The 23,835-nt window shown below is 39.0% G+C and overlaps 1 protein-coding gene across 9 annotated transcripts in view; it reads right to left on the reverse strand.

Moving 5' to 3' along the window:
- The window catches only part of L3MBTL3 (L3MBTL histone methyl-lysine binding protein 3), a 119,739-nt gene that overhangs the window by 69,434 nt on the left and 26,470 nt on the right, over positions 1–23,835 (reverse strand). For 6 of the 9 annotated variants that reach the window (XM_082406145.1, XM_082406148.1, XM_082406147.1 and 3 more), the window contains 10 exons: positions 20,806–20,917; positions 20,358–20,432; positions 18,747–18,906; positions 17,453–17,585; positions 15,504–15,588; positions 13,804–13,895; positions 11,446–11,550; positions 6,284–6,419; positions 4,279–4,370; positions 1,643–1,794 (listed from right to left, as the gene is read on the reverse strand). In XM_082406145.1, the coding sequence (XP_082262271.1) occupies positions 1,643–1,794; positions 4,279–4,370; positions 6,284–6,419; positions 11,446–11,550; positions 13,804–13,895; positions 15,504–15,588; positions 17,453–17,585; positions 18,747–18,906; positions 20,358–20,432; positions 20,806–20,917 (1,142 nt within the window). The remainder of the gene's footprint in view (positions 1–1,642; positions 1,795–4,278; positions 4,371–6,283; positions 6,420–11,445; positions 11,551–13,803; positions 13,896–15,503; positions 15,589–17,452; positions 17,586–18,746; positions 18,907–20,357; positions 20,433–20,805; positions 20,918–23,835) is intronic. The other 3 variants (XM_082406143.1, XM_082406150.1, XM_082406149.1) reach the window with 3 other exon arrangements.

The raw sequence follows: 23,835 nt of genomic DNA on the forward strand, positions 1-23,835 counted from the left end.
TGAAACAAAAACCACCAGTTTGCAGAAAACACGAAAAAGAGAAGAACATGGTAAGCAATACCATGAGGATTCAATCAGCAAACCCAGAATGTGGGAGACTCAACAGGAAAAACAACCTGGTTTCTTCAATAAAAGTTACAAGGGGAAGAAAATGATGGAGGACTAGGAATCTATAAATTAAAATTGATCAAGAGAAACATCAAAGCAATCATAAAATGTGCACCTTATTTGGACCTAAAGCAAGCAAGCAAGCAAGCAAGAAAGAAAACCAAGACAATTGGGGGAGAATGTTTAAGTATGTTAGTGACATTATGCCATTTATAACTTTATATATTTGAAGAAAGAAAAAGAGTATCTTTAGAAAAGACATTCACAGATGAAATGCCATGGTATCTGGAATTTGCTTCAAAGCAATCCTGGTGTTGGGAATTTAGGAGTAGGAAAACACAGGAAACAAGACTGATATAAATTGGTAACTGCTGGTGGTAGGTAATGGCTGCAGGAGGGTCACTCTATTATTCTCACTTTTGTATATACTTGAAATGGTTTATGTTTCAATAATAAATTTGATTGCAAACTGAATAAAAAGATATCCTATGAGGAAAATTATGCTTTGCAGAAAAAAGCTGGGTTAAACATACTAAAATATTGACAAGTACTTGACTCTCTGCGATGTGATCATGGAACTACTTTAAAAAATTCTGTGAAAACCATATGTAACATGTAATTCAGATTTTAAAAATTCACCGTTTAAAAGTCTGAATAGCAAATGGCTTTCACTGTCTCTCCTTTTTTAAAATAATGCAAGTAAAACTGATGCCTGCCTGAGAATCCAATTTGAGGATTAATGGAAATTATTGATGGCTCTACTGAATATTTAAATATACACATACTGAAAAAGACAGGAAACAAGCTTTCCTGAAACTGAGCTACATTTATATAAATTAAACTCCATTTGCTACTGTAACCTTAGCCTTATTTTATAAAGATGTCTGTCACTTCTCATTGTAAGTATTCTCCAGAAGGAACTAAACAGTGCAGAAATGACTTTCACCAGCAAACTGAATTGTAGTTTCATCAATGAACATGAATTTGGTATGAAAAGTCATTATTTCAATTGCTTAATCAAAATCTCATGATTTGATTATAATTATTTTATGATTATGTAATTTTATAATTACGTTGCTCCTACCACTTTATGTAGTATAGTCAACACCCATAAGGATTAAAAACAATATTCCTCAATTAATCATTTGTATTCAGCAATTATAAATAGTTAAGTTAGCTACTGGGCATGAAAACATGAAAGGAAGATTAAAATGTTTTCCTGAAAAATGAGATGAAGGGGAAGTGTGAGTCTGTGCATACATTCACGTGTGAGTGTCTGTTGGGAGTGTGGTATGAATTGCACTTCCACAGGAGGAAGTCAACTAAAACACAAATCACGAAGTAGAATTAAAGGATGTTATTTAGAAATATAGGCCATATGGAACAGGTAAAAAGTTAAAAATCTGAAATGGGAAAGAGTGGGACAGAGCACTGTTACTTTAGTCATAAGCTTTGCATTATTACTGTTTTTAAATCATGTACTTGGATAAACACTCAATTAATAAAGCACACAGCAATGGAAAAAATGTCTCACCAATAGTCATAGCTCTCATCCCAGTTGTCAAAATGTACGAGGAAACGATTGTCCACCATATCTGTTACCGTAGCAACACAGATGAATGCAGGGTTCTTTTTGTCTACAGCTTCAAGCTTCATTCCAACTCGAAAGCCTGATGGGATCACTGTCTATGAAACACACAGATTTAATTAGAGATAAGCACACACTTAACGGCAAGGACCTGCACCCTCTCTGCACCTCTGGCTTGAAGGCCTGGCATCCATCAACTGTATTCACATAATTTAAAAATCATGAACCACTTTTACAGCAGAGTTGCTTTCCAACAAGCAGCAATAAGAAAAATGCCCTGTTGCTACACCCAATTAGCTATCTGGACCTTTAAAACTTACACACCCACAACCTCGCAAAGTTAATTAATTTTAACACGTGCCTTGGTACTTTAGATGACTACACGAGTTAGGCAAGTTTTATTTACTGTAGAGTTTACTTTCAGTTTTTCTTTTCCTTCATTACAGACTTAACAATGAAAATTATTTCACACAAAATAAGCACTTAAGTTAAAAATGTGTGTAAGTCAGTATAAATTCACTCCCACTTCTGAAAAGGTCTTTCAAAAGAGTACTCTATTGAAAGTAGGTCATCTTCCTGTACAAAAGGCTGCAAATTATTACAACTTTGATTCAACAATACAGATATTATTCACAATAGCACGAAAAGAACTGGCTATTAACACATACAGCCATTCAAAATAGTTTGTAATATAAAGAAATCCACAGATTATCAGCCATCTGGGACATGAAACTAAGACAGTAATAAGTTCGGTAAGACTTAGTGCTTGAGGTGCTGCAGGTGTAAACATTCCTTACAATCTTTTGTGAGGAAAAGTATCCTAATCTCAGAGAAGTACTTGAATATCAGTTATATCAATCACAACAGATTACAAATCATTTCGGCCCTTCTAAAAAAAATCCTTCTGTCCAGACTGAAGCGCACAGATACTATTCTAATCACTTTAAGCAAAGTAGATGTTATCTCTCTTTTTACTATAATTATACAGCTATCATTACAAAAATGTGGACAGCCATGTATCTGAATATGTTAGAGTGAAGTTCTGTCTGAGTCGAAGGATCAGGCACTAATGCTACACAGATACTGTTACTACATATTTAAGCCCTGAAATTATTTATCAGTGTTCTGACTGTAAATATTTGAGTATTCTAAGGTAGAGGAATCTAGAAATAGAAAAATTAATTGCCTCTTAGATACCGAACACACAGCCCAAGATTAAGTTTTGTGCTAGCAATGCACAGAATTTAAGACGATGGTTCAAGGCAGTGGATCAAATCCCTGACTGAACTCATCACCAGAGAACCAGACAAGGATGAGGAAACTTGGAGCAGTGACAGCAGGCAGGTTGCTGAGTTTTCCACCTGACTGACCTTCCTCCCTTGTCCTGACGGAGAATGACGCCGAATGACTACGCAGTATTTACATTTCAGCAATTAAGCTATCCTCTCAATTAAGACATTTTAAAAATAATAACCTGGCTCATTATCTCTATTAATTACCTAAATGCACACACACACACATCCCTCTCCAGTTCTCTAACTCAACCTGGCTTATGTTCACAATTTGATTAGAGAATGTTTCAGCCGTGACTGATGCCCTCAAAACACCCGGTTAATGTCATTTCCCAAATGAGGGTATTTGGGGTGGGTGAGAAGGTTTTTCCCCACTCCTGATATTTATTTGGAGGGAATTCCTAAGTGAAACATGACTGCCTCTCTCTACACTCTCATTCACTGTCCCTAACTGGTGAATCTGGAAGGAGGAACTGGTCACACCTTGAAGAGTAAGCTGGCCTACAGGGCATAACAGTCTCCACTCTGCCCCTCTAGGAGCAAGAGCTGTCCTGCAAGAGGGTAGTCTGCCCTGGTCCAGTGCTTCTGGGCTTGGCTGGTGAGGTGGGAAGGGCCAGTACATCTCTTTAACCCCAGGGCTCAGAATCAAGAAACTCATCTGCCAGCAGATACAGGCCATGCATGTACTCCAACTGAGCCCTTACACCAACTATAAAGATGAGACTTTGGTTTTCCACCTGCTTGCTCTCTGTTCTTTCCAATGAGATCAGAACTGGGGCAGGGAAGAAGGCTAACATATCAGGCCTCCTCAGAGATGCCAACACGTCAAGAAGTAGAAAATACAAACACATCCAGACTTTGCTTCTGTTACACTGCGGAACAGAGCTAGAAGCTGGAGAGAAGATTTAAATGATAGTCTCTAGCATGCAAATCTAAATGGGGCTACATGCGTCTCACTATGTGAATCCCATTTGAACAGCACTCCTAAAGTCAAGTGAAAATAACAATGAAATGTCACAATTTTTCTTATGCACCTTAACTGTAAATTATACCTAGGTTTTATACTGTGTTGCCTTTTATTATTTAACAAAAAAAGACAGCCATGATGTGGCTAAAAACAGATATTTATTCATGATTTTAAGCTAATTTTAAAGTTTAATTAAGATAAGAGCACTGTATTTACCAAAGCTATAAAATTTATTATAGTTTCTTGTCATCCCTTGTAATTTATCTAGTGAAACACTCAAAAGCCACTTCCTGTGAAAGGAAAAGTATCTTGGAGGTACTTACTATATTCTGATTTTCAAATAATGACTTGGGAGCAGCCTGAGCTTTGCATGTCTTGAGATAAGTCTGCCAATTAAATTCTTCTTCTTTATACCCTAGGGTAAGCACATATAAACACACAGTAAAATACCAAAATATTTCACACTTAGCTTTCCCTTCCTACTTTTATCTGTAACTCCAACATGCCAAAATCAAGCAATCAGGTGACTCTTTAAATAGATAGTATTTAACTCATAATTTATATCTATGTATTTTTATACACGGGGTATTTATTTCCAACAAATTATATTATTTTTTTCAATTCTGAATGAATGGTAATGGATGAAAAGAAAAGGTGTAAGAAAGCAAACATATATTGTACTCAGATGGACTTCTTTTTATTACCAGACCATTTCTACCAGTATTTAGGTAGAATTCCTCAGCAGTGAGCTAGAGTAGTTGAGTTCTTTGTTTTTCCCTCACCCGTTCTACTCTGGGAGACTAACTTGTAGGAACAAGTGGGAAGCTGGAAAAAATGGTAATAACAACAGATAAAATCTTTCTGGCCTGTCACCACAAGAATGACAATTCAAGATTTATGAAGTAAGCATGTTGGCAAATTACAATAATGGAAATGTCCTTGTCTTAATTTTCACAATTTCATGTTTAATGCTGGTAAAGCCAACATTTTCTTCAAAAAGGAAACTGAGCATTTAATTTTATCTACTCATGTGCTCTCTTCTACTTCCATCAAAGTCCAGAGGCTGGTGTGAAAGGAACAGCTAATAATTCACCATATATAACAGGCCAATTTATACAAAGGCTTACAGATTTTCTTTTTCATCCTTATCTTTTCTAGGTGCTTCTGTTTGATCCTTCAGTTATCTGAAAATACTATTCTGCCATTAATTTTTCACTTAAAACCAAAGGATAGCTTGTCCATTAAAACCCAATAACCCTGAGACAGGCCAAAAATATCAAACTAGTAACCTGGTTCTTTGACATCAAGCAAAAAATACTGAATGTAATATGAAAAGGAAGGAAATAAGAAATTATTAAACATATTAGGGATGAACTGAAAAAGATGGGATCTGTTATTCTTGGATGTTTTGTAAACATGAAACAGACAGAAGCATTGGCAGACTGTAATATAAAGAATTTAATAATAAAAGAGTAAGTGCTATTAGTCCAACCCCCAGCTGAACTGATTTTCAGTGTTATATTCTCCTTTCCAGTCTCCTAAATATTCAGATATGTAAGTTCAATGCATAATTTCTCAAGAAATTTTTTATTTACTGAAATGTCAGTGAATACACTTAGCTATGTAAACAGGTTAGAACTAACTTTTCAATCATATTTCAAGGATGTATTTGTGCGTGTGTTGTGTGTGTGCATGAAATAGAAATCTGTAGCTAAAACCTGTAGTCAAAATTAAGTATCAAGCAGATGTTATGTGACATGCAAGTAAGTACATGGACATAGTTTATTCTCCTAAGTAGGATTCTATTTTTTTTTTTATTTCTTTCACTTTATTTTATTTTATTTTTAATTAATTAATTTATTTTTGGCTGTGTTGGGTCTTTGTTGCTGCACACGGGCTTTCTCTCTAGTTGCGGCGAGCGGGGGCTACTCTTGGTTGCGGTGCGCGGGCTTCTCATTGCGGTGGCTTCTCTTGGTGCGGAGCACAGGCTCTATGTGCATGGGCTTCAGTAGTTGTGGCTCACGGGCTCTAGAGTGCAGCCTTAGCAGTCATGGCGCACGGGCTTAGCTGCTCTGCGACATGTGGCATCTTCCCGGACCAGGGCTCGAACCCGTGTCCCCTGCGTTGGCAGGCGGATTCTTAACCACTGCGCAAGCAGGGAAGCCCTAAATTTCTTTCACTTTAATAAACATTTTTCATCATTAACAATAAGCTTAAATTTGGGCCCACCTGAATAATCATAAAGTCTGAATTCTTAAAAATCTAAATTAAGATGTAAGAAAATAAGTGTTTCAGAATATGAAATGTGAAATTAAAAAGTGACAGTACCTTTTGGAGGATGGAGTTTGTGGCCAGTTTTCTCACACCACCCAACTGGGTGAATATCCAGAGCATCTGCATTTACCCAGAAGTCATAACAATCAGAATATCCATCAAAGTGCAGCTTTATCCGGTATCCACAAACCTGAAACAGGTAAAGGAGGTCGATTAAAAAACAAAACAAAACAAAAAACCCAGAATATTTCTGCACATGTACAAAAGTAAATTAACATGATGTCAAGTATGATATGGATTATGTTCACCAAAGCACCCTCGTTAACAGCCACAAAAACAAGTGAACAAATAGCAAAATCTAAAGGCGAAGGCTATTACATTGGGAAGAGCTGAGCTACAGTGTTCCGGCATCATCCTCAGTTCCGCCAGGAGCACGTGGATCCTGGGTGACAATTCTCCCATGCAGACAAGTCCTCTGTTCATTCCCTACATTGTACAAGCACGTGCTACCAAGGGGAGGTGGCAGCACGGGGTGCACAGCTCCTGCAGGGTGCCAGAGTGGGTGCCCTGCTGGGCACTGGCTCAGTGCTAGCTCTCTGTCCTCTATAAAGCTCCACACACAGCGATATCCAGCCAGACCTCGGCTGGTGCAGACACGGGGAGAAGTCAACTTATCCTCCTCTCCACTAGTAGCAGAGTGGGGAGAAAGAAAGAAAAGCCTCCCCAATTCATACTTAGATGAGACAGGCTCTCTGGAATCCAGTGAAAACTCACTCTGTGTAACACATGCCGAATGCTGATACCACATTATCTGCCTAAATTAGGGCCCCACTCGGGGGAGTTCTCAGTTAAAAAAAAAAAAAAAAGGTTATGTAGGTTTATGGGGCCTTCGCCGGGTCACGCTTGGCCTTGGGCTCTCAAGACAGTTCAGTCTCTCAGTCTCCTTCCCACTAGCACAGCAGATGTGTTCAAGTGGAACCACACGCCACACCAGACCTCTGACCACGCCAGGGCACCTGCCTTGCAGAAGTCTGAACAAGAAGCTTGAGATTGGAGTGCGGAGCCAGGGCAATGCACAATCCCAAAGTAATCAGGAAGCTGTACAGTTACTGCTATGAAGAGTTCTCTAGGGCATACTGTTAAAATTCAAGTGGCAGAACAAACTTACAGAGTGAGTCACAGTTTATGAGAAAAATTATATTCGTGTGAGTCCATGTATGTACTTTTGTATGTTTGTGTGGGTATATATATGTTATTATGTGTGTATACATATATACATACGCCCACACATACACACATAAATACATACATGGACTCACACACAAAAGTATATGTACTTAGATACACACATTTATATACATACTTACACACATATATATGTAAATTCACAGTTAAAAAAAAAAAAGTCTGGAAGGACAGATGCCAAATATTAACAATGATTTGTTTTGCAAAGTGGGAAAGAAGAGGCAAAAGGGAATGATGGATTTCTAAATATTTTATCTTATATATTAGTATTTAAAAAAATAGAAGGTATTAATGCTACATATATAAAAATGAAAATAAGTTGACTCCCCCCAGAGAGATAAGAACACCCTGCAGAGCCGAGACTGGGGTCTCTGGAAGCACAATCGTTCGAGAAGGGTAGGTGGCCGCCCCCCACCCATCCCATGCCAAGGAGGAGCTCAGGGGCTGCTTCTCTTATAAGCCTTGGAGCTAGGCAGGCCCACCCTGCCTTACACTCAGTTGTCTCTGGTCAGTGCCTAAGAAACAAGCCCCTTCAGTAATTTATCCCTTCAGTCCTTCAGGGTCATACTGCTCTGAGCTTCTGCCCCGTGCACTCAACTTCCCACTACTCCCCCCATACTCTCTCTACTATATCTTACGCCCTCCGAAACCCTTCAGTAAACAACCTCCTCCATCCTCAACTTCCTTGCTCAAAGGCACGTCTGGTTCTTCCCTCTGAAGCCTTCCCTCAAGCAGAGGCTACTCCTTCTCCTACTCTCCATCCCTCCGAGGCCCAAGCGTGGCCTACTGCCTCAGGCCACACCACGCTCCAGGGCCTGCTCTCCACCCTGCTCCTCTGAGGCCTGGGCCATGTGGCTGTACCACTTCGCCCTTATCATCCTGCATACTACCTCCCAAACATCCCTCGTCACTCATCACACTAAGCACTGGCTCACTCTCTTCCTTTCCATCCTGAGTAGCTCCACCAGGCACACGGATGACTCAGCCAATACCGCAGCTCTTGCTCCCTGCATTTCCTCTTCTCCCACGGATCTTGTCCCATCAGAAACGGCGCTGCCTTTCAACGATTAAATTCAAACATCCATTCAGTTTGCTAACCCAGTTACTCTCGATACACTTCCTTCTGAATCTCAATGAAAACTCTGGCGTCTCACATTGATTCCCCTACTTTCTCTCTAGCATCTTCCTTTCTCTGGAGCCTCCTTCCTTAGCAGTCACTTAAAATATTTTATCAACATTTTAAATTGTTGCCCTAAAACGTTGTCTGACAAAATTCCATTATCCCAAATATCCACCCAGTCTGCACCTATACCTGGTCTAGGGACTGGTGCTAAGGGAAAAAGATGACACACAGTCAATCCTCATTATTCATGGTTTCCGTATTTGCAAATTCACCTTGATAAAATACACTTGTAACTCCAAAATAATATTTGTGGGGTCTGGGGACATGTGCATGCACAGAGTGGTGAAAAATCTGACTCACCCATTATGCAAGTTTCCAGCTGAGGCTGAACAAGGCAAGATGCTCTGCCTTCGTGTTTCGTACCTCACCTAACAAGCAAGTGTCCTTTATGTTACCTACTTATTCAGTGCCACGTTTTTTCATGTTTTGTGCTTTTTGTTGTGATTTTGCTATTTAAAACCGCCCCTAAGCATAGTACTGAAGTGCTAGGTAGTGTTCCTAAGTACAAGAAGGCCGGCAAGTGCCTGACAGGGAAGATATGTGTTAACAGATAAGCTTCATCAGGCATGAGTTACAGCGCTGGTGGCCGTGAGTTCAATGTTACGGAATCAACAATAGACAAACAGGTTGTCTTCAAACAGAAACATAAAACAAGGTTAGTGCTGATCGGCTGACGAGAATGTTGTGACCAGAGGCTCCCAGTAACCTAACCCTGTATTTCCCCTAAGCGCAATGGTTCAGTAGTATTTACGGAATATAACTACCATAAATAACGCGAATCCAATGTACCTGTTTACCACACTCTCCCTACTGCACAGCAATCCTTCTAGACGCGCCTGGCCAGTTCCCTCTCCCATTCTTCACAAGGGGCTTTTTAAACCTCTTCCCTCTCCTTCAGCTACCAATCCCACCATCTCTATCGTCAATCTCAGCTGAAAATTTACCTCCAGAAGCTGCCTCCAAACTGGCAAACCTGCCCACGCCCACCACACCCACCCTCTCCTGCTCCCCCCTGCAGAACCCAAGGAGAGACTCCTCCTGCTGGCGAAGGCTTGGACCTCCTCATATACTCTGGATCCCATCCTCTCCCATCCCTTCTTTGTCAATTATCTGCTCTCTCTGAGCCTTCCCATCCTCTGCTCCCCAATGACTTCTTCAGAATTCAAGCATCCTCTAGCCAGTCTCTTCTCATTACAACAAAAAGGGAGGGATGAGGGAGAGAGCAAGAAAAAGTAAAGAAAAAACTATCTCTTAGTCTTAGACAAATTCTTGTACACTCTCGGTGAAAATCTAACAACTGATAAACTTTTTTGGAGCCCAAAATAGCAATATGCATCAAAATTTAAACATCCTTAACTTTCAACCTGGTAATTCTACGGATGGCTCCTACAGACATACTCACTATGCAAAAAACAAAACAAAACAAATCAAAAAAAAAGCAAACAAAAAAAACACTGAAATATAAAAGGATGCTCACAGAGGCACTGTTTGTAATAATGAGAAAGTGAAGACCACTCAGTTGTTCATCAATATGAGAACAATTAAATAAACTGCAGCAATTCAGTGAAATGGAATACTACTCACTGGTTAAAAATATTATATATGTATAATATAATATATAAGATACAGTGTCACAAGAGCAAGTTGCATAATATTATGTATGATATCACTTACATGTAAAAAAGAGAAAGATATATTTATACATATTTTTACATGCAGAGAAAACATCTGGAAGGAACACCATGAACTCATAAGTGCCGTTTTCTTTGGGACACAGAATGAGGAAAACAGAGGGTGGACACAGAACTTCTATTTTTTAATAATATATACTCTTACACTAGCTGACATTTCCAGGATGAGCAAACATTACTGTTACGGTAAAAAAAAAAACTAGACAAACTAAAATAAATTTCCTTTAAAACCAAGAGTTGAAACACACACACACACACACACACACACACAACACCCCTCCCTTAAAAAGTTTCCCTTGTCTTTTACAGCCAACTTCTCAAAAGCAGTCTAAACTTACTGAATGTTTTCATAAATCTCAACTGTTCTGAGAACTACATAAGCTAATACATGGAAAACACTCAGCTCAGCATCTGTCCCATGGTACACGCTGTGGAACGGTATGTTATTATTTATGGTGATTGTCATCATCCAGCTATCAGACGTGACTGTGTTGTGTAGGAGCCAAACCTCTTACAAATCCACTAAGTCACTGAAGGAAAACTATGATAAGTAAAACTAATACACACAATGGTCTTATTCTTTGAGGAAAATTTTAAAACATACATTCCCCTGACTCAAGGAAGAGAACAAGAAGGAGGCAAGCACATAAAGGAAAAAAAAAAATTCTAAGGGCTCTCAGTAATATATTGGACTAAGATATACCTAATTGACCTGGACATCTTTTCCCGAAAAATTTCAAAGAGATACCTTGAAATACTGAAAGTAATATAAATATCCGTTGGTCTGTTCCTTATGTTAAGGAACGTGGTACGGTGAAGCCTATGGCGTCAGACGGACCAGGGGTCAAATCCTGGTTCTACTACCTTGAAGCTGTGTGGCCTTGTATACCTCACTTAACCTCTCTGAGCCTCAGTTCCTTCATCTATAGAACAGGGATGAAAAGGAGTTCTTGCAAAGATCAAATGAGGTAATGTTTACAAAACGCTAAGCACCGCGCCTGGCATAAAGTAAGCACTCAACAAATGGCACCTTTTCCCATTATTAAATCCCTATAATCACTATTTTGTTTTAAAAATAAAGATGAGGCAAAGCTTACCTCAGCCACAGTGAGGACGCAGTACACAGACTGATGCTCAGGGTCCACGCCTTCTAATTTCATGCCAACTTTAAACCCATTTTTGTTATATGGAAAAGATTGGTACTAAAATGCAAAATGACAGCAGTTTTAGTGAGTGATCACCATTCTTAAATAAAGACTATATAACCAAATACATAAGCAACTCCTAAAAATCCAAAAGAAAAGGATCACTGGGTCATCTCATGGAAAAATGGACAAAGACAATAAACAGGTGACAGAAAAGGAAATTTAAATGTCTTACCGATTTAAAAAGATGATCAACCTCCCCCATAAGAATCATACAAAGTAAAATTACGGTAAAATATACTTCACCTATCAGACCGATAAAGATCGAAAAGTTTGGTTATAGTGCATTGGCAAGGCTCTAGGGAAAGACACGCACACAGACATCGCTAATAGAGATATAAACTTCTACAACCTCTAGCAATCTCACGATATCCATAAAAAAGAACATTCTCTTTGACTCAGCAATTCTAATCCCGGGAAATTACCCAACAGAGATAGCCACATATGTGCTAAAGGAGAGGTGTACGAGGTTACTCACCAAAGCATTTACTTACCAAAAGACTCATGTATATATATTATACATTCCATATATACATATAGCATTTCATCTTATAGCTGTTCCATAATAATTTAAGGTGGTCCCTACTGACTGACACATATATGTGTGTCATACTCATGTAATATATATGACATACATATATGACATATATGTCAATCAATAGGGAGCAGCTTACATTATTATGGAACAAACATAAGATGGATATATACGATGCATCAGTATAAAAGACTGATGAAGGGGTCAGATGAACTGAGATGGAATAATCTCCAAACTAAGTTAGACAAAAAAGCAAAGTCCAAAACAGTATGTGACATATGTTATCATTTGATTAAAGACAAGGAGGGGAGGATTTGTGTCTATATATTGCTTATATGTACATATAATTTTCTTATAGCGCCTTCATGTTTTAATCACATGAATGTATTACTGATTCAAGTAATTAGCTGTATTTAAGCTTTTTTTTAAAAATTGTAAAAAAGTCTATTCTGCAAAGGACCAAAGTTGCAGAAAATAATTATACAGAACAAGTCATATGCAATGACTATTACATATTAAATATTCTAATGTAGATGTAATCATCCCAACATTTACTATTCACCACTTTTTTTTTTTTTTTTAATTTTTTATTTATTTATTTATTTATGGCTGTGTTGGGTCTTTGTTTCTGTGCGAGGGCTTTCTCTAGTTGTGGCAAGTGGGGGCCACTCTTCATCGCGGTGCGCGGGCCTTTCACTATTGGCCTCTCTTGTTGCGGAGCACAGGCTCCAGACGCGCAGGCTCAGCAATTGTGGCTCACGGGCCTAGTCGCTCCGCGGCATGTGGGATCTTCCCAGACCAGGGCTCGAACCCGTGTCCCCTGCATTGGCAGGCAGATTCTCAACCACTGCGCCACCAGGGAAGCCCTATTCACCACTTTTTAAAAAAATTTTATTGAATACTCACCACTTCTTAAAAACTCTGTGTTCATACAAATATAACAAAGTATTGATAGCAGATTTATTACATACCATGATTAAATATAATTAAATCATTTAAACCAAGGGTCAGCAAACTACAGTCTAAGGGACAAATACAGCCCACCACCTGTTTTTGTAAATAAAATTTTACTGGAATACAGCCATGTTCATTCATTTATATATTGTCTCTAGCTACTTTCATTACAAGAACAGAGACGAGTTGTTACATCTGAGACCACGTACCCCATAAAGCCTACGATATTTTCTATTGTCCTTTATGGAAAAAAGTTTACTGACCCCTGGTCTGGCCTAGAGACAGAAGTTCCCACTCAGAACTACTTTTATTGATTTTAAATCACTTATGATAAAATATTTTTCTATGGTTATACAGTAACCCATCTTTCGATGTTTTGTTGTGATATTACGTAAACCACAGTAACTCATTTTTATTCTCCCAAAGACATGATGTTGACATGAAATTTTATGCCAGTTCTTCTTTATCTACTGGTTTTTCAGTAGTAGTAGAAACATTCCTTTTAAAATCAATGAGTGAAAGCCTGGTAAATATTGAGAAGAAAGAGCACGTGCGTGTGAGTGTGGGGGGGTGTGGTCATGCACGTGGCACTGGGGAAGGTGTGCGTATAAATGCTAGCTGCCCTCGGAGGCACCCCTCCACATATGAAAAACAATATGTTTGAGAAATTATCCCAAGTCACATTTCCTAAACAGACAGTAGAAACGGCAGTACCAATTCCAGAGAAGCATTATGGACAATGTTTCTAGAAAGGACTGTACCTCCTTGAACAGCTTTGCTGGTACTGCCACAGCTTTTTCCTCTTCCAGGTAGGACGCCCAGCACCAAGCTTTCTTTCCTTTAGGAGGCAAACCTGAAAAGCGAATGAGACAAAAATGACAGAATTCCCAAATCTAAGAAATCAGAGTGGTACACTATGAACTCTCACTTCCCTAACTATCCCCAGGCCTGGCTCTTCTCTTACTTTCATGGCTGGTATTTCTCCATCTCTTTTCCTGGCTCCTCTTCCAAAGAAATGAGAGCTAACAAGTGAACTGTGTGTATATCCAGGTGTGAGTGTAGAGAAAAGAAGCAGAAGAACTTAAGGTTAATGAAGAAGATGTAGTAGGAAGCCAAGAAAGAACAGTACCACGGAAGCTACAGCAAGTAAGAGCTTCTTCTAGAAGCAGGATGCTCAAAATTTTTTTCCTAAGGAATCAAGAAGTTGAGGACTGAGAAAAGGTCAGCGCACTGAGTGGTCAGGGATGGACTGCTAATCTTTCTCCATGATTAAAAAAAAAAAAGGGGGGGGAAAAATCAAGGTGCCAAAGGCCAAATTGAAGTAGCAAAAGAATACATAAATGATAAACATATGGAGTCAGCTAATATCAATTTTATTTGGGATTAATTTGACAAAAAATGAAAATGAAAGAAAGGGTATAACAGCTTGATGGGTATTAAAATTGAGGGAATGGTATTTTGGGGATGAGACTGCAACAGGCAATGATGAAGCCCATGAAGAGGAAAAAAAAATGGAACACCTAAGAGGGGGAAGTGACTGAAGAGACAAGGTCACAGAAGGGCCAGAGCCCTGAGAGTAGAAATGAAGGGGAAGGGAGAGTCAGGATAAAGACACTTTTGAGGCAGAGTGCAGAGTAACTGAGAATTTACTCCCTTTAATTTCGGTGACATAAGATAGAAGGTCATCTCCCCCGAAATGTAAAAGTTAGGCTGTGTGCTTGACGCAGGTAGAAATACCTCAAACTCTTTTTGAGGAGTTAAGAGCTGAATGAGTGAGGAATGCAGCCAAACCCTGAAGAGAAGCACTGGGTTCAGGCCTCGATTTGCAGGGACAATGTGACTGGCAGGTCGGAACGGGACTGTTCAAAGTACAGCGACCTAACATGGAGGACCGGACAGGCAGATGCGGCAGGTCCTTCCTTTGCATACAGCCTAGTGGGGCACACGGAGGCGTCTATGGAGATGACCCAAGGTCCACGATGAGTAAGGCAGCGAGTTCATCCACCAAGTACTGAAGGGCAGGGCCTCATGAGAATAAAGGACTAGATTCCTCATGAGAATAAAGTGTTCCTTGAGGAACAAAAAAAAAAAAAAGGTACCAGGTCAGGAGGTCATGGTTGAGAGGAAACTTTAAAAATCTATAACCTTAGGAAATGAATAAGAACAGAGGTTTCAGTCAAAGTGCATAAGTAAAAGATACCTACTGGATGGAAAAATAAATAATGGAAAATGGTCTCAAGTTTGCCCTGACACTACTCAAAAGCTGCTAATTTCCACTTTTCCCCCTTATCTACTTCTTCTAAACTCTAATTTTTATTGACACAATTTAATCAAAAGAAAACCCCCAAACGATCCTTTAACTGCCACAGTGTGCATTACAATTAAGACTAAAATGTCTACCTGCGTGAAATATTTTCAGCTTCATAAAGTTACAAATAAAACCTTCCTTTCATCAACTCACCCTGCTTTAATACAGCCGAATCACCTCGCCTTTTCCTTCGGGCTCTCTGCGAACCCCTCAGGATTCTTCCATCTTGTTTGTTCTCCTACAATAAGGAAGAAAAGTTTATGATTTTAAAAAGTTCATGAAATTGGCACCAATGAAAAGTTAGAGAGCTGTCGGAAAGCATTATTTTTTGGGGGACTCTTCTTCAATTTCACTTCATAACTTTTAAAAGAAAGTAAGAATATAGGTCACTTGAGAACTATGCTGCTTTTGGCCTGAGGTCCTTACAAAATAAGAACATTTCCAAGAATTACACTCTGTTATAGTACAGATACAGCTCCCACCTCCTTGAAACACTTTCTTCTTTCAGCTCCTGGACCACTCTGTTCTGGTTTCCCTCGTACCTCACTGGCCTCTCTTTCTCAGTCCCTTTGCTGACATCTCCTGCAACCTAATCCCCTTCTCTTCTTTACCTAATCCTTCTCCCTAGGTTTTAAAGATCATCTGTCTGCCGAATATCCCTCATCCATATCTCTAGCCCTGACCTCTTCCCTGGCTCCACATTCATGTATCCAGATGCTTACTTGGGATCTTCGCTTGGATGTCTAATAAGAATCTCAAACTCACGAGGGCCAAAGGACTCTAGATTCTATACTCCACTCTGGCCTTCCCATTCTCAAGTAATGGCATGATTATTCAGTCAATAGTTCAAGCCAAAAAGCTAAGAGTTATCTCTGATTCTTCTCTTTCCCTCACACACCCTGACAACCCTACCTTTAGCATCTATCTCAAATCCACCGACTTCTATCTTAAACAGCCCTCTTATTTAGTCACTGCAATAAACTCCTAACTGGTTTCCCTGATTCTACTCTTGCTCTCACATGTCAAAGCAGAGTGATCATTTTAAAACATTAATCATATCAAAGTACTCCCCTGCCCTCAACTTTCCAATGACTTCCTATCTTACTCAGAATAAAGTGAAAACCCATTACTCTGGTTTACCATAAAGCCCTGGACCACACAGAACTCTTCAGCCTCATCTTACTCCATTCTCCCCTAGCCCTCAAGGCTCAACTACCTTGTCTTCTTTATTTCCTTAAACAAAACATGCTACACACATTCTTACCTTATGGTCTTTTCCTTAGCAATTCCACTGCCCCACGGGGCTCCTCACTCCCAACTTTACCTCAGGTTCCTTCTTATTATTCAGATCACATTGTCCAAGCCACCCTCCCTAGGAGGCCTCCCTGATAACCCAACTTAAAGCAGTCAGATCACCTTAATGCCCTGTTGTAATTCTCAGCATAGCGCTCATCATAGGCTGATATTTCCCCTTAATTTTATGTCCCCTTAACAAGAATGTAATGTCCCTGAGAAAAGAAACCCTGTCTTCCTGCTGTCTTATTCATCCCTGCATTCCCAACTCCTAAAACAGTGACTAGCCAATAATCGTTGCTCAATATTGATCTTAAGGAAAATGCTTTGAGACCTCAAAGTTCTCTTTTCATATAGAGTTACTAGTAAATATTTTAGAGAGGGGATGTTTATGTTTTAATTAGCATATTTTGAATTAGTTTTAGCTAAATATACCTGACATTTATCTGCCATTTTATACCTACTCACACAGTTTTATGAGATCTGTCTGCAATTTACCAAAATGGGATTGGCATTTTGCTGTCAAGAGGAATCTAAAATTCATTTGCGAAACTGAAGGTTCTCCTATTGCCTCTTTCACTGCAGTGATAAATTCCAGAACATCCTACTTCTTCACCCTGAGGAAGGGGTACTACTATTCATAACTCCCATCTTGAGATGAGGACAGTGACACAGAGAGGGCAGGTGGGTAACCTCCTGATGGTAAAACAAGGTCACGGAACCAACATCTGAACTCAGGTAACTGGCTCCAGAACCAGTGCCTTGGAGCACGGTGCTACCCGCGAAGGAGCAGCCCTGTGGGTACTAACCAGCTCGTCGTCTCGCTCTTCCTCCTCCTTGGAGTCGGCTTTCAGAGACAACTTTGGCTTTTTCTTCCGACTGCACTTAGGATCTTCCTCTTCATTGTCTTCTCCCACGTCCCTTTCTTCCTTCTGATCTCTGCTGAATTTATAAACCCAAAAGAGTGGCAGGAGACAATACCCATCAAATATCTGCATGTTGATTAGCAACACAAAAATCATTAAAAAAAATATTTAACCACCGGGAGAATGGTGTACATATTAGAATGGTGTACATATCATAGATAAGAGACACTTCAAACCACCATCATATATAACACTGTCAAGATAGAAAGTGGAAATGAGCTTACGTATTAATTTATATAATTATTATAATTATGTAATTAATGATATAATTTTAAAAGGGCACCAGCACTACAGGTGTAACAGGTTCTAACAAGTTTACAATTATTTGTCTTCCACAGCTGCCATCCAGACTAATAAAAGAATCGATTATTTAGAGATAGTCTAGCCTTCAGGGGCAATTTTAAAGCAAGGATCTAGCAATTATTAAGAATGCCAAGTCCAACTGAAAAAGGCCAAGTGTAACTTTGTAAAACATCAGGTGGCTAACAAAAACAGACAATTCTCCAGCCTGTTCTGATTAAAACACATGGGAAACTCCACTCAAACATAAATGCCAAGTCATTTATTTGTAGTATACAAGTATGTACAGGAAATACACCTTGCTGGTGATCAGCTGACCTCGTCAGACAGTTCCCAATGGCAGTCACACCACCGTCAGTCACAGCTGACGGCCCTGACTCGGAATCCTCAGTCCATCCTGAGATCAGCAGTAACACAACTACCACACTACTCACTATGGCCATTCAGCGGATTCTCAGTCAGGGGAAGCTTCAGTCCATTTGTGGAGTTTTAGCTGAATTACCTAAGACCTCCCAAAATATAAACAAAAGTGTGTTTCCACAAACATGAGTGTCATTAAAATGTGTATGTAGCCCAAAGAAATCTAAATACTCTTGGTTGGGGAGCAATCAAATTAATGTAAACAAAAGGCTAAAGAAAGAGGCAGGGGTTGTACTGCAGCTAGGACGTGAACAGCACAACTCAGTTCAGACATGACCAAAGACACCAGCCCAGTAGTGGGATCAGGGTCCAAGTGTCTCCAAAGGGAAAGTCTCTGGGGGAAAAAAGATATTTTTGGATGACAGACATCAGAGAGCACAAAACCTCTGTATTCCCAAGCACCAGACCCTTGGACTCTAAAACTCATTTTATAGATGGAATGGGGGCAAAAACCTACTTGTCTTTGATATGCCGAGCACAATTCTGGCTGCAATAGTTTCCTCCAGAAAGACACTCATCTACGTTGCCATAATGACAACAGTTCTCACAGAATTGAAGCCCTTCTACTTTCACTGGATCCTTCAACCTGAAAGGCATCCCAGTCTTCTCGGAAAAGACTAGAAGACGAAAAGAAGGAAAAAAATTTAAAACCATGACAGAAATCATTGCAAAACACATTTAGACTTTTTCTTCTAATAATTTTGTTAGCAACACAATAAAAGAATAATGTTTGTTGAATGAATGAATGAATGAATGAATGATCAAACTACATAGCGCCTGGGAGGGAGAAGAGGATGGGCTTGACAGGAATCACTCAAATTATTTACATAACACACAAAAAAATTCTTCAGAAAAGGTAAACAAAGGCTTGTCCAAGGTCTTTTCTACAGAGTTCAAAGTAAAATGAAGAAAATTTCATTAGTCACTAAATTCAGAAGATGAAACCAACCATCCATTGAATCCTATACAGCTGTATCTTTTCGACAAAATTTTAAAAGGGTTATCTATGTTATACTGTGTTTTTGATGAGTGACTCTTTTACTTAATGGGCTGAATCAACATCTTTCTATTTTACTTTTAATGTAGCAGATCTCCTAAATCATAATTATCCATATTGTCTAGGAGCTCACATTTCCTTTTGCTTGAATCGTTAGGCTAATCATTCATTCAGCAAACATTTATTAGGCACCAATTTACGCTAGACACTGATAATGACAGTACAGACCTTGCCCAAGAGAGCTCACAGTCTAGAAGAGAAGACAGACAAGAAAACCAATATTTATAATAAAATGTGATACATGCAATAATTGAAGCATGAACAAGTTCCAGGAGTAGTACAGAGGAAGAAGTGACTCATCCGGCCCGGGGGGAGGTCAAGGAAAGATTTTCTGATATAAAGCCTCAACAGGGTTTTGAAGGCCAAAGAGGAATTTACCAACTGGACAAAGAGAGAAACGGCATCCCAGCCAGAAGAAACAGCATGAGCAAAAAAGGCAAGAAAGCATGAAACCGCATGATATGTTGGGAGAATTTTATGTAATTCAATGCTGCTGGCCCTGCCAGAACACAGCATACAAAGAACAGAACAGAGAGCAAAGACACAAAGCAAGCAGGTGGGTGCGGGTCACCCAGATCTTTGTCTGTTTTGCTAAAGAGAAAACAAGAATTCGGTGAAGTGTCGGATAAGCAATCTACACAAGTTCCTCTGACTTCGGTGTGTGGGATAAATTGGGAGAAATCAGAAGCAGAGTGATTCTTTAGGAGCCCGTCTGCAGTAATTCAGGTGAGAGGTGATTAGGCCCTAAACTAAGGCAGTGGCAGTGATAATAGGTAGAAAAGGCCAGATCTGAGAGATATTTAGCAAATAAAAACCAGGAGGATTAAGTAACAGGCTATGGGGCTGGGAGAGAACAAATTCAGGATGACTCCTAGATTTCTTGCTTGTCCACTGGGTGGATGGTGCTACCATCAATTGATATTACGGGCTACAGAAGAAAAAGCAGGTTGGGGGGAGGGGAGAAAGAAATAGAAAATGAATCGCATTTCAGACATGTGGAGTTTGAGGTACCTGTGGGACATCCAGGTGGAGATGTCCAGTAGGCAGGTGGAAATACGGGCCTGGAGCTCGGGGGAGAGGTCGGGGCTGGAGATATAGATTTAGGAGTCATCAGCATATAGGTGTTAGTTACAACCATCGGAGTAGATGAGAAAAAAGTGGCAGGCTTTTGGCTAAATCACCTGGGTAGGCTATTACAACATGGATTTACTTGATAATTTCCAATTAACCTTGTGCTATGACAGATCTGGCATAAAGAAAGAAGACACTTTATAGTTATTTTAAAATATAAAAGCTGGTTCCATATTAGTTTCGTCATAGAAATTTACCTAAGAATATGTGACACAAAGATCACCCAGGATTTTCAAAGTTCCAGCCTATTATAAAACCTTAGATATTCTTACATTAAAACTCTTCAAAAAAAAAAAAAGAAAGGACAATGCAGATGACCTGTTCTTACCTTCTTGAGCAGTTGGTACCATCCAAGTTGTGGTAGCTGTTGCTTTTTTAACATTTTCCATCTCACTTTCATCTGTAATAACTTCCAAGGCGCCAAACTCATTTACACGGAACTAGCGACAATAGTAGAAAGAGGCAAAATTTACAAAAGTGCTCAGAAACATCATCATTTCATGGCTGGCACATGTAGTCTTTAAGCAAATGAAGTACGTTTTTATAAAGTTAATTTCAACAATTATATCCAGAAAAGCCCGCTACCACTATTAAGCCCTTTGCATTTACCAATTTTGGAATTTCAGGAAGGGGGAATAGAACAATGCAACAAAGAACTTCTTAAGGATACAAACAACCACCCCTGCAGTGTCCTATGGAGTTGCCAGCTCACTTATATGGCTTATAATTTCAAACACTATTTTTTTTTTTTTGCTAAGACTGTTTTTCTTATTTCATATTACTGCTTATTTGATGATCAAAGTTAGTGAAAGGAGAATTACTGTTTTCCCAGGAATCAACGTGTCTCACCCAAGTTCACCTAGTTCAAAGAGAAGGAATATCATCATTCTAGAAATTGTGACTCACATGTCCCTCTCCCCATATTCCAAGATATGAGGAAGGAAGGCTGAGCACGAGTCATGGCACCCCCGGCCCTACACCTCCTCTTTCTTTCACTGCTCTTTAGAATTCTCTGTTATATTAATTCACTTCTAGTCCTCCTAATCTAAACCACTGGTAACATCTATGAGATGTGAACAAGCTTACTAGCTTCAGGCCAATTTTATCACTAAAAAGTAAGGGCATCTTGATTTCATGGGCGTTTTTGACCCCAAATATTGAAAATTTCCTCTCACCTCACGGCGAGCCTCAAACCAAGTATTCTTCTGCAATCTCCTGGACATACAGTTTATGTGTTGAAGACTTTTAACCACTACCTGTGTGCAGGGGCCCCATCCTCTTTGAAACAGCTAGGTTTACTGTCACATTCATGAAGGTCAAAGTTATTCTGTATTCCTTCTGTTTTTCCATAAAACAGAATGACGTTAGAGATCCACTAAGCTTGACAGGGGATGAAGAGCTAGAAAGCTCAAAATTCAAAAGGATTATAAACCTTTCGGCTTAAAGTTTTTAGATCTCTCGCAGAAATACAGATGAGCATGCAAATATGCAGTATTTAAATGAGGCCTTCCATTTCCCAATCTAAAAATCTATTTGGTCAACATGCCAACAGAATGATTTATTTTACCAAACTAGATTCAGACTACAAGTCAGAAACATCATAAGCAAAATTTACAACTAATTATTCTTTCCACCAGGTGAAAGTAGCACCTTAAACAATTTTCTGCACATAGTCTACAATTATTAAAAGCTTTCTAGACTGAACAAGTGACATAGTTACGGAAGGTGAAAATGTTTTCTCCCTATTTCATATTCCAGATACAAGTTCCCAGGTAACATGTATATACTAAACCTAGTGGGTTCACCTAAAAATGTCAGTTTAGGAGGTGGTAAAAAGTCAATTGGAAGGGAAAGAGCTAAAAATAAGTTTACTTTTTGGAAAAAAATAAATTTTTAAATGACCAACTCTGAAACCAGAATATTTCAAAATAAAGCTGACAGTACCATCTACTGGGCAAGAGTAGAAAAGCCAAGCCATCATGATTATTAATTAATGATGTTAAAAACTATGGCAGAAAATCAATTCTGAATGAAAAATGTTTAAAAACTGGCATCAGCCCAGGTAAGTAAGTTTACTTTTATTATATGTTGATGTTAATTTAAACTTTTTTGACAAATACAAAATGTGGGAAATAGCACAAAACATTTACATTACACAGAAAGTCTCCTGTGGCTTAAATTTCCAAATTGCTGCTAAACTACACCTTGGCATTTCAAACACTGAGAAAGAGAACACAGCTGAGTGGACTCTTCAAATCAAAATTCAGACCTATGACACCTGGGAGTTTTAGGTTCAAATACTTTCAAAGTTAAAAGGTAATATTCCCACATCACAACACTTAATTCCAGTTATCTTTTTCCAGTAACTGACCTACAGTCTAAGCACAAAGTAAAGATGCAGTGCACTTAGGAAAACGGTTAACTCCCGTAAGCCAGGGACCCAAGGACGGACTTAAGGGGTTGATAAATCCCAGGAAATATATGCAAAATTATGGTTAAGGGCACATATATATTTATCTGGGGATAGAGTTTATAAGTTTTATCATATTCTCAAAGGCATCCTATAACCCTGAAAAAAATTTAAAAATCTACTCTAACTGGTTACTTTATTTTAAAAATTAGAACATTCTCTAACACTATATACAAAAATAAACTCAAAATGTATTAAAGACCTAAATGTAAGACCGGATACCATAAAACTTCGAGAGGAAAACATAGAACATTCTTTGACATAAATTATAGCAATATTTTGGGGGCAGTCTATCTCCTGAAACAAAGGAAATAAAGGCCAAAAAAAGGGGGGACCTATTTAAACGTAAAAGCTTTTGCACAACAAAGGTAATCATCGACAAAAGGAAAAGATAACCTACTGGATGGGAGGAAATATTTGCAAATGATATGACCAATGAGGGGTTAATATCCAACGTATATAAACAGCTCATACAACTCAACACCAAAAAACAAGCAGCCCAATTAAAAAATGGGCAGAAGAACTGAATAGACATTTTTCCAAAAAAGACATACAAACGGCCAATAGACACATGAAAAGATGCTCAACATCACTAATCATCAGGGAAATGCAAATCAAAACCCCAATGAGATATCACCTCACACCTGTCAGAACGGCCATCATCAAAAAGGATACAAATAACAAATGTTGGCGAAGATGTGGAGAAAAGGGAACCCTCCTACACTGTTGGTGGGAATGTAAATTGGCACACCCACTGTGGAGAACAGTGTGGAGGTTTCTTGAAAAACTAAAAATAGAACTACCATATGACCCAACAATTCCACTCCTGGGAATATATCCAAAAACCCAAAAACACTAATTTGAAAAGATACATGCAACCCAATGATC

The sequence above is a fragment of the Balaenoptera borealis genome (assembly GCF_965194805.1).
Source record: "Balaenoptera borealis genome assembly, chromosome: 9".
Taxonomy (NCBI): Eukaryota; Metazoa; Chordata; class Mammalia; order Artiodactyla; family Balaenopteridae; genus Balaenoptera; species Balaenoptera borealis.